The following is a 12,125-nucleotide window of genomic DNA, read 5'->3' as shown; positions in this document are numbered from 1 at the left end:
GAAGAATGAATCTAGACACCGGTCTGTGTCCCACAGTCATATTAATCTAGTTTTACCAATGACGCTTAAACACCGGTTACAATGCAAACAACGCACACTACGGCGAATTTAGTGTAAATGCTAAATCAATAACATGAACACCAGAATGTAGACAACCAATTTCTTCAAAACGATTTTGGCCTAAAATGAAAATAAAATAGCCTATATGATGCAATATATATGCAAGTGTATACTTTGTACAAAAGGTCAGATGTCTTATATTGAGTGATGCTGGACTACATGGATCATCTGGTTTTGCACGAACCTGTGAATGCATTTGAGTTTTAACTTCTCGACTAAACTTTTAACTCGCATTTGTACCTACAATTGTCAAGATAAAAAATACAACATAGAAGCATTTACCGAGGGGTGTCTTGTACCCCACTGTGTTTTATTGCAAGAAATCCCCCCAACACCCCTCCAGCTCGAGCACAAAGATGCAGCTGTGCATTACACAGACGGGAGGATGCTTTTATGGATGCATGCATGCATGGATGTATGGAGAGTAGATCGGCACTAATTGGCTACAGCAGGTGTGTTTTGTACATATCTCTTCAGCCTGCCGCCGTATTCAGGACGGACGCTACGGAATTTACGTAAGATGTGCCGTTACGCTGGGTGCAGCATCCGTCCCTCTACACGGCCACGACGCATTCGAGCTGCATGCATAGCGTCTAGAAAAATGCGCGGATGATTCTTTACGCTTCGTATACCGGTTAATCGACTCGCGTTCGGTTTCTACAGCTCGCGTCGACTGCATAGCGTCGTTTTTTTCTCGTATTATTTGTTCAGTGTTTATTCCCCGTTATTCACCGTCGCCGCGCGCCACTGACGCGCGCCGGATCCGTTGGAGACACAGAATCAATTGAACAAACGGAGAGCGCAAAACACCATTAGGGGATCCGTCGGTTTGGCGCATGGAAATAAGAAAAGGTACAAAGACTGGCGTTTTATCACATGCGTGGTCTCAGAATGCGTCTGTGGAATAATGAATAGGTTTGGTTACAAATGCACGATGTGATTGATTGGCATTGATTTGGTTTTCCAGAGGTTGCCACATGGTTGTGAAATGTATGATGCGTCTTTAGAAGAGGATTTGGATAATGTCACGGACGCATGAGAGAAGAACGGTAAGACGTCTCATTCAGCATTCCTTTCACGTTTTTATTTATTTATATATTCCATTTACTTATTTGGGTATTTATGCGTATGAATTTACCGTGCAATTATAAAAAATGACATTTTGAGGAATCTATTCGGATGTTGGTTATGGAGATAACGCATGGATTTGATTTTTCTTTTTCCTTATCAGACCCGCGCCGTGTGCCATTTTGTTGCGCGTCTTCTTGTGTGTGTGTGTGTGTGTGTGTGTGTGTGTGTGTGTGTGTGTGTGTGTGTTTGCGTGCGTGTGTATGTGTATGTGTCGGGGCCTCACTTGTGTATTTCAAACGCGTACGACGGTCTCCGTTAAAACGACACCGCATTCACTTACGCATTCAAATGCACACGCACCGGTTTTCGGTCATATATGACTGGAAGACCCACTGCGGTTGCCACCTTTCATTACATGATGGATATCATTGGTTTTGTGTGGTAGACACGCACACAATCTATTCTGAAAAGGATATTTTAATCTTTGCATTTGTCTCGGGCTTTTTTGGCCTGTGGATGTGTTTCAACGGAGCCGTAGCGCAAATAGAGCGCCGCCACCCAACGGGATTCCGACACCCAGCATCTGCAAATCAATTTAGCGTTGTCATGGTTACAGTGAAGCTGCAGCACCGCACCTGTGACACACACACATACACAGGGACGATGCGCCTGCGTGTGATGGGCAGAGATGCTACAGCCATATTAGGACGTTTTGATATTAGTTCAGGTTTATGTTTTTAAATTGTATTGTTGCACTTGTAAGAATGTTTTCCTTTGGCTCATTTTTAAATAACCTGAAGCCAAAGCAAATGCTGACTTGTTCGTAAACGAGTCAAATATGAATTTATGAGTTCAGGTCTGGCTGACTTTTTGTAGAACCGAATTAAAATATTATAGGCCTAATTCAGTTTTATGAAATTGAGAAGGCAGCATGCAACCAAAAACAGTTCTTCTTCTTCTTTTTATTATTATTTTTATAATAATAATAATGATTGTTATTCATGTGAAAAGACTGTATACTTGTATGTGATTCATATTTGCTACAAATGTTGTGTTGTTTTGACCCATAGTTTTATGGACATTTTATGTTAAGGTTATCAAGGGTTGAGTTTGTCTATATTTTACTCAACCATGGCTTGAAAGCCATTGATTTTGTGTGCAATCGTTTACATCTAGTTTAGAATCAGCATACTATTGCTATATTAATGTTATATTTGGCTCCTGGTATTGTTCTAAGGACAATCAAATAGAATAAAATAAGTTCAGTGATCCACCATTTAAAGGTAAGAAAATAAGTAAATAAAAATAGTAGAAAATTAATCATAGTGTAAATGTATTGAAATGACAGAAAACAGTTCCTCTTTGACTGGTCACAGGGTTTAGTTGCTGAACCGGTCAGCCATCACGTCCTTAGCTATGTGAAATATGATCAGATGTACACATATGCAGTTTTTGACCTCTCTCGTCCTCTCTCTCAACTCTTTCTTCCAGTAAGCAAAGTCATTGCTGACTGTGATGATTCTGATGGAAAGCAGAAGATTCCTTTAGCAGCATCCGGCGCTATTATCAACTGTTTGGATTCACACTTGGATGCCAAGTTACCCGATTACCCGAAGTTGATAGTAAAAAACAACGTTTTTTCTTGCACATTTTTATAGTTTGTTCACTTAATGGAAAATTATTAATACGAAAATTAAGTTTTGACATTTTGGTACTTACTTTCGTTTTGCCTTTTTTAGGAAAGGGGCAGGACATGACCCAGTTGCCATGCAGGCTGCTATGGTAACAGGCTTTTTTAGCCCTTCCCCCCTCATCTGTTTGGTCCAGCTGTTGTTGTGGCCACACCTCCTTGGACCTAGATTAACTGAGGCCAGTCCTTCCTGCCCTACTCCCTGCAGCTGCTCCAATCAAGCCAGTCGAGTCATTTGTACCAGAAAAGGCTTGAATGAAGTTCCACAGAGTATCTCGTCCAATACTCGATACCTCAACCTACAGGAGAACTCCATACAGGTGAGCTCCCCCATACACTACACACGTGTAACTTCTGATCTAAAACCACGACTGATGTGAGCAACCAATGGAAACGACTGTGCTATACCAAAGATATATGGTTACTGTAGTTTAACCATAAGCTAAACCAAACATTACTACTACTACTACACTTTTACTAATAAAACCATGTTAAAATGTTGTCATGGCATGGTTTATTTCAGTAGAAATTTAACGTGCCTCAAATCTAATATAATTATAATATGAGGTACTGTGGATTGCCGTGTTTCTGGTCCTCAACATTAAGTTTGATAAAATATAACTCAGCTGCAATTGAGCAAATTGCCACCGATAGAATATATGAATTAAATGTAATTTAGTAATAACATTTAGTTTAAGCATATTGACCTACAGACACAAGTCATTATACTTTAAATATACTTACATTTTATACTACAGTGTTGCTGTGCAAGACGACCAATGTCAGTGAACATCCAGAAGTTACAGTTCCAGATTTAATCTGTTTTCTCTCACGGTTTCTGCAGATGATCAAGTCAGACACCTTTAAGCATCTAAGTCACCTGGAGATTTTGCAGCTGTCTAAGAACCAGATTCGTCAGATCGAGGTTGGAGCATTTAATGGCCTCCCCAATCTCATCACGCTGGAGTTGTTTGACAACAGACTGCCACTGGTTCCATCCCAAGCGTTCGAGTACTTGAGCAAGCTGCGTGAACTCTGGCTGAGAAACAACCCTATAGAGACGCTGCCAGCGTACGCTTTCCATCGCGTGCCATCCCTGCGGCGGCTAGATCTCGGTGAGCTACGCAAACTGAGCTTCATCTCAGAGGTGGCATTTGATGGCCTGGACAACTTACGTTTCCTGAATTTGGGCATGTGCGGGCTTAAGGACGTACCCAACTTAACACCCCTTGTGCGGCTGGAGGAACTGGAGCTATCGGGCAACCAGCTGGGCGTGGTGCGGCCTGGATCCTTTCAGGGTCTAGTTTCCCTACGTAAGCTGTGGCTCATGCACTCTCGAATTTCCGTCATCGAGCGGAACGCCTTCGATGATCTCAAGAACCTGGAGGAGCTCAATCTGTCCCATAATTCTTTGCACTCGTTGCCCCACGATCTGTTCACCCCGCTGCAGCAGCTGGAGCGTGTGCATCTGAACCACAACCCGTGGGTCTGCAACTGTGATGTTCTGTGGTTAAGCTGGTGGCTGAAAGAAACCGTGCCCGATAACTCCACGTGTTGTGCACGTTGTCACGCGCCGCCAGGCACCAAGGGCAGGTACATCGGAGATCTCGACCTGCGAGACTTCACCTGCTACGCACCTGTGATCGTGGAACCACCTACTGACCTGAACGTGACGGAGGGAATGGCCGCTGAGCTGAAATGCCGCTCTGGCACATCCATGACGTCCGTTAACTGGCTGACCCCCAACGGCACCTTCTTGACCCACGGTGCGTACAAGGTGCGAATCTCTGTCCTTCACAACGGCACCCTGAATTTCACCAACGTGACCATGCAGGACACAGGCCCGTATACCTGCATGGTGACCAACTCTGCTGGCAACACCACTGCAACCGCCATGTTGAACGTTTCTGCTCCCGACCCAGGCAACGTATACAGCTTCTTCACAACAGTTACCGTGGAAACCGTCGAGACGGTGCAAGGCGGACACGATTCTGCACAGCAGTTTGTCAACGAGACCTTCATCAGCATTCCAGGGCCGACAGCTTCATCCGCATCAGCAGGTCCGACTGGCTCCATGCTGTCCTCTCTGTCGACCCGAGCAACCCGTGCACCCGATCGCCCGTTCACCGTCTCCATTACAGACGTGGCCAACCTGTCGGGTCTGGAGGACGTGATGAAGACCACCAAGATCATCATCGGCTGCTTCGTTGCCATCACCTTCATGGCGGCCGTGATGTTGGTCGTCTTCTACAAGCTCCGCAAGCAGCACCAGCTTCACAAACACCATGGCCCGGCACGTGCCATTGAAATCATCAACGTCGAAGATGAGCTTGGTTCTGCAGGAGGAACCAGTGGCATCACAGGAGGGAGCACCATCCACAAGGGTGCGGGGATGGGCGGAGGAGGTGGTCAGAGTCCGAGAATCCACGAGCCCGAGATCATGACCCTGCCGAGCGTCGGACAGTCTGACCACCTGAACCATTATTACAAAACGCATCACTTCAACAACAACGTCCTGAGCCTGAACATGTCCTCTGGAATGCTTAACAACAAACCCAACACTGGGTCCCAAAATCAGTCTTCGACCCTGAAAATGGGGATTGCTTCTGGTGACCTCTCCAACCCCTCCTCGCCTCCCCTGCCGATTCCCATCCCGATGGCCATGACGTTCCATGGAACTCTGAAAGGCCTTAGCCACGGTCCCAACATGCAGACTGAGCCTCTGTTGCTTTCCAATGGCTCCAAGGAGAGTGTTCAGGAGACCCAGATCTGATCTGCTCACACTTACAGAAAGGGAAGTAGACTGGTTTTTGTGCCAGTGGGATGGTCTTTGACGTTATGGACTCTTACAGAACGTCCTTCCCTTCCTCGCCGAAAGATTCAATGGAATATTTCATTCAATGGACAGAAGGACAAGCTTTTACACACAAAGTGGACATGGCACTATTGAGTACACACGTGCCAAAGCAAGCGTCTTTTTTGCAGTTCCTATGAGTTGTGTCCGCGTATTAAAATATAGTCTATATTAAAAGTAGTGTAATTACATAAATGTTGGTTTGCCACAGCGACACAATCACACAGCTGTACAGCAGCTTACAGACCTGTATACAGACATAAACACATTGACACTTCTCGGAGGTCATTGCTCATCACTAGGAGGTCATCCTCACTAGGAAGTGTACCTGTGTGTGTGTGAGAGGGACGGCCGAGACTGATTCGGAAATAAAGACTTGAACCGCTGTGATCCAGAACACACGCTTACATTCCCTCTGCTTCATGACGCCATTGGAATCTAGCACAAGTGAGAATCCATTCATAAGCTCATTATCTGAATCCGAATTCCACAAGACTCAATTTCAGGGTGACATGTATTTTCATCACCGCTCTAGAGGAAGGTAATACGCATCTTTGGCTGCGGTACCCCCCTCACCTCCCCCCGCGAGATGCCGTAGCGCAAGCTTTTGGTGCATATGTACGTTTGGAGAGATCTTGAGAGGCCGTTCGTTCTGTTTGTGCCAAATTGAAGAGCAACAGCGATGTGTAAGGGCTATTTCACTGGCGTCCCATGTTTTTTTTATGTGTCTGGAAATCAATGTGAAATGCCAATTTGGACCCGTTTTGCTTTCGTATTCTGATGAATTAACAGGATTGGATGTTGGGTGGGACTTTTTTCGTTATATTGGTGAACATAAGAGGGATGACGTTAGTCATTTTAGAAGCGACATTTCCCATTACGTTTTGGTTAAAGATTACAAATGCAAATACGCATATAAAGAAGGCAAATGTGATTTTAAGTTCTATTTAGGCTTTCAGATATACCGAGAGCCGACCAAGACATAATTGCAGAGTGAAATTTTAGATTTTTAAAAGGTAGAAAATGAAACATGATATGAATACGCTCAGATTTTCCAGATGAAAGATTTTGCAATATAACGCGATCTAATGTAAAGATTTTCAAGTATACGGTTTATATATTGAATCGGTGGTCCGGGGTGAAGGTTTAAGCTTCAGGGTTTAAATCTAATGCGAGGCAGCCATACGTCAACTTCTAAAAGTCGCTGCTGACTACATAAAGAATTTTATTGATCAAGGTCTTCATCCTTGAATGGCTTTGAGTTGTGTATTAACAATGTGCCATTAATGGAGTACACATGCGTGTATCATTGTAAGTGCTTCATTAAACTTGACTCCGTTTTTCATTTCTAGTTCACCATTATCTTTTTATCAGGGTGATGTTGTTAAAATTGATCTTTTCTTAGAAACGAATGAAAAATGATGGTAACCTTCATAAATCAAATGACACTAAATTTGACAAATTGGGCAGTTTGTTTCTGCATTTAATCTACTTCTCCAATTAATCTTTCTCATTTAGGAAAACCGTTTCTTTTTTGTTAAAGCGCTGTATATGTACTTCAGTGATCGGAGGACACGATCCCCGAAATCACCCTACAGTATGTCTGCCTGCTATTCTTCATAATGGAATTATAGGATAAACTGTTTTCTTTGTTGTGTTTTTTCTTTTATTGCTTTCCATATTTCTCCCTACAGTACAAAAGCTGATTGTTTTTGAATATCCAGTGCGGTTGCCTAGCAACAACAACATTGCCAGGAAATGCTCTTTAAAGCTTATTGTAGCGTCTGACCGTCATCTGCTGATGGGGAACATAGGTAAATGATCATTACGTCAGTATAACATACGTAAAAGGTATTTAATGTGAGGGAGCTGTTCTCCGAGTGGGCAACAGCAGACACAACTAAAACACACACCCATATTGTGTGTGTATGTAGAAATTTGGAAAGATGGAAAAAACACACGCAAGATCTATTTGTCATTTGGAAATGGTTACCTGTGTGACAACATGCTTTGAAGACTATAATTAAAGTATATTTAAAGTAGCCAGTTATCTCAATCCTGCCAACAGTTGTTTTTTCTCTTGCTTTTAAGAGGCACATTAAATAGCTCAACAAGTTTTCTGTATTTTGTATAAAAAAAGGAAAGGTTTGAGCTGGATTTTATACAATGCATCAAAATCTGTGCCCCCCCCCCAGATCCATCTTGGGCCTCCCCAGTTTGAAAACCACTGTGCTACATAGCAAAATGAGTCATGCGTTGTGAGTATTTTCGCCTGGCTTTTCCAGAAAAAGACCAGACATTTTAAACCTGTATATCTGCCTATTATTGATTTGACCATCTTTTAGAAGTTCACAAACATAAGATCTACTAAAACAGTTTTTTGATTTCATGGGTTCTTTAATAGTTTGAGACTGAGTCACATCTGACTCAGAGATTGATATTGTAGACAACATGCCTCATTTTTGTTTTTCTCTATTTCTTGTCTATGAATGTGATCATGTTCAGATCTCTGCCATCCTATAGCAGAAACCTTTCCTCTCTCTGCAAAATCTTCTGAGAGATAATTCATCTTAAATTGTTCACGTTTCAGACTGCTATTAGCCCTGAGTTGGTAAAGATGTTGCAGGGTTGCTGTGTGTTTAGGCGAGAGGAGGTTGTTTCTGAGCACAGGCAGATTGTGTTTATGGACTTTAAAAACCGTATCATCACTCTGAATGTTGTCTCTCTCTCTTTCTGTCATCATCTCATGCTGACCGTGTGTTCATGTATTGCCATGTATATAATCTAAAGATGTAAATAGTCTCTATTTTTTGACTTACCATGAGCAGAACACAGTTCTTCAGGATTTGAGGCAGACTTTTTGGAAACTCTGCGTTTCTCTCCGTCTCTCTTAATGGGTGAATCTCTTATCAAACATGTCCTGGTCACATTTCATTCGGAAAATTCAAAATCCAGAAATGAAGCCTATTTTGAGGACTATTAATAATTTTGCATTGTGACATTTTCATGACGATTAAATATATTTAACCTTTTGATAAAAATAAATGATAAAAAATGTTTTTTGATTCTCATCATGATTTTCATCATCTACTTATGGTCATTGTTATTATTTTTTTGCAACAACAAATACTACCACGATGTAGAAAGTACTAAAATATAAAGAATAACACACATGTTGTCATGAAAATGATTCACGATGCAAAAGAGACGTTTGGTTATCCTTTAGGAGAATATAATTTCTTATTCATTTGTGTCATTGACGTGTGGATGTGAAATGTGATCGGGACATGTTTCTGACAGGTTGATGCGTACAGTATATATTTCTCTGTATCTAGAGCAACACGTTCCCCGGAATCAGTCGAGATCTTCATCTCTTCTGCAGTATTACAGTACAGTACGGCTCTGTTCCATTTAGCTCTCTTCTTGATTTGTTTACTTATTTATTTGTACTGAATATTTTTAGTTCCTTCCGTTCTGTTCTTCTTTGTTGATGTTGTGTAGTTCAGCTGTGGAGAGCTAGTGGATTGCCCATCGGTTCTGGGTCAAAGGTTGTGGCGAATGCTTAAGTGTGCGTGTAAGCCTCTGCAGTATGCCATTTACTACACGGATGGTCTTTACCAATAAACATGGACATTTTGGCTTTAGAACCCTGCCTGTGTGTCTTTCTGCATGACTTTTATTACCCATGATGTGAGGTGGTTTTGTTTTCAGGACCTTTAATCCCCTGACATACCGTGTATGTGTGAGATATCACACTTCTTTTAACAGTCAGAAGTACCGGGGAGGGACCAACCCTTGCCAATGAGAATGTGAAATACTGTATGCATGTGTATAAGACGCATTCAGGTTTGTCTTTGGGGGGGATTTTGGAATGACGGCCTCATTCAGTGCCTCAAGTCTGACATGTATTTACAACACTTTTAAATTCATTCGATCGTTTAATCGAAGCGTTCTTAAATAGAAAATATGTTTAAAGGATTATGAATAAGTGGTCTCTTGGTTGCCCTCGTAACATTTATAAACAAACTCTGCACTAACAGACGGATGACGTGAGCTCCACTGCTTTACTTCTATGGTAGTCGCTCCCGGAAGTTGCTCATCATTTGCATAAAGTTGAGCAATGCTCAACTTTGTGGCGTCGCTAGACACGCTAACTTCCTGTCGCCAAAGGTCACTGTCGCTGGCGGTCTCAACGGGGCATTACTCAGCAGCGAAAAGTAAACAAAAGTTCCTAGGAATTTTTTCATCATGAACTGCTTGTTCAACAGTATGAAAATCTCATAGGTTGAAAGAATTTTGTCTTGTTAAACAGATTTCAATACTGATCATTTGGTTGTTATAGTATTTATCTCTCGGCCATAGACCTTAGTGTGACAAAACGCTTTTATCGACCGATACCGATTATTTGCCGACATATCAGTGCATCTCTAATAATGCTAATTAAATGTTTTTTTGTAATTGCAAGGTTTTCTTTGAAATCCTTGTGAGAATATTAGCCAAAGTTCTGAGGACAGGTTCTGTGTTCAATTGACAAGACGTATGTTGCTTACCACTTTGTTTATTTCACATAAAAAGGAAGTGAATAGGGTTGGCCCATAAATGTAAAAAAATCACAGTTTACTCAACAAGATGCAAACGTTATGTCAATCGCTTACTAAGACAATCCACTTTACACTCTTAAAAAAAAAACGGTAGGTAAATTGGCTTGTAATGGTAGGGGAACCACTTTAAGTGCTATATAGAACCGTATCTGGTTGCTTCAGTTGTTCTTCATAGGTTATTTGGGATGACTGAGGTGCTATAGCACTGCATCTGTATGGTTCTTCAGTGGTATCACCTCAATCATCCCAATAAAAACACTGAAGAACCAATATATGGTTCTATACAGCACTAAAAGTAGTTCCCCTATGATTACGAGCCAAGAACCACTTTTCCTGCTGTACAGAGCAGAATTTTCCTTTCATTGTCTGGAAAATGTATTGTCCATCTGTCCAGTGAAAAGCTCATTGCTCATTGTTCACCCCAGTAAACTGACTACAGTACGACCGTGTGAACGAGAGCGAGTCATTACACCCGTTTCATCCGGTTTACTTGTAGGGGTTAGTCCCAGTTCTGCTTTAGCCTCACCTACAGCATCCTCCACACGCAGACTGCGCACACCGCCTGTTCACGTTGCAGCGTTACCATAGCAACTGTGAGATGTGGGAAACCCTCCGTCCTTCAAACCGGCAGTGGGGGGTGATTAAAAACAGTGATTGAGTATTATCACATCATCGTTTAGAGCGTATATGTTTTTTAAAGACGTGACTTACAGAGAGTGTTCATTTTTAGGTTTGTGAATAATGTATTTCAATAGCTTAGATGATTTTAAGCCATCCACATTATTAATCACAGCGATATGATGCTGAAAACTGCTTATTTGAAAGATTTTAGTGGATCGTGGAGGTGTGTTTTCTGGAGGACCCTTTATAACCCATGAGCCAGTAAACTGGTGAACCCTGCTTTCTAAAGGTTCGTATCCGCACATATTGAATGTTTAATGGTGACCTTTTGCATTTACTAATGCACACCCACCAGTTGTTTTGCGTACCGGTTCTTTCTTGTAAAGCAGTTTCTTTACACACTTTGGAGATGTGCCGATGCTGTAATGTTTACACCAGATTGTAATTGTTTATATTGGATGGTTATCCGGGCTATTGCCAGTTGTTCTTAATCAGATTCAAGTGGTGAACATCTGTGAACATTGGACGTCTGCATCAGTAGAGGCCTCTGTTTCCATGACAACCACAGTCTGAAAATAGCCCCCTCTCTCTTTCCCCCTCTCTCTCCAACATGCATGTATTTATTGTCTCTGAAGACATGCCAATGTTTTTCTCCTTTTCCTTGCGGTCCGACTCTCCTCCGTGCTCCGCTCATTGCCGTTCCCCTCCCCTCTGCTTTGCAAAGCTCACCTTTCTGCTCTCCCCTCTCCTCTGCTGTTCTCCCCTCCATCTCGGCAGATATATAGTCGCTCAGTTGCCATGGAAACCTTTAGAAACTATGGTGACGAGTCTTATAGCATCGCCTCAGCAGTGGCGAAATACAACTGCATGCAATGATTTATGCAAATGAATACAGTAAATTGGCCAGGTCAAACTGAAAAGACATTGTTGAGGTGTGTTTCTCTTTGGTTTTTGATAAGGCAACACATACATACAAATTCTGTAATTATTACAGAATCTGTACACAAATGGAGGATCCAAATGATTCTACTTTACAGCAAACTTGTATTTTAGGCAGTACAAAATGTAATGTAGCTGATGGCCATGAGTGATGTGGTGAAAGGGTTGACACCTTTAGAACAGCGAGACCTCTTAATCTAATAAAAAAAACATTTTGGACAATATTTTT

At 42.0% G+C, this 12,125-nt stretch overlaps 1 protein-coding gene across 1 annotated transcript; it reads left to right on the top strand.

The window, feature by feature from the left end:
- The first annotated feature begins 612 nt into the window (after positions 1 to 612).
- Positions 613 to 7,784, top strand: lrrc4bb (leucine rich repeat containing 4Bb). The gene is made up of 5 exons (XM_079488108.1): positions 613 to 972; positions 1,088 to 1,169; positions 2,683 to 2,813; positions 2,931 to 3,201; positions 3,726 to 7,784. Exons 4-5 carry the CDS (start codon positions 2,959 to 2,961, stop codon positions 5,652 to 5,654), a joined length of 2,172 nt encoding a protein of 723 aa, XP_079344234.1. The 5' UTR covers positions 613 to 972; positions 1,088 to 1,169; positions 2,683 to 2,813; positions 2,931 to 2,958; the 3' UTR covers positions 5,655 to 7,784.
- The last annotated feature ends 4,341 nt before the right edge of the window (positions 7,785 to 12,125 follow it).

Source organism: Barbatula barbatula, assembly GCF_947034865.1.
Source record: "Barbatula barbatula genome assembly, chromosome: 23".
Lineage (NCBI taxonomy): Eukaryota > Metazoa > Chordata > Actinopteri > Cypriniformes > Nemacheilidae > Barbatula > Barbatula barbatula.
Note: the sequence above shows the minus strand (reverse complement) of the source record. Positions and strands in the feature narration are given on the sequence as shown.

Coding starts and splice junctions, on each gene's coding strand:
- lrrc4bb (XM_079488108.1), top strand. CDS start 2,959: ATGCAGGCTGCTATGGTAACAGGCTTTTTTAGCCCTTCCCCCCTCATC. Junction 3,202..3,725: donor TACAGGAGAACTCCATACAG/GTGAGCTCCCCC, acceptor CGGTTTCTGCAG/ATGATCAAGTCAGACACCTT.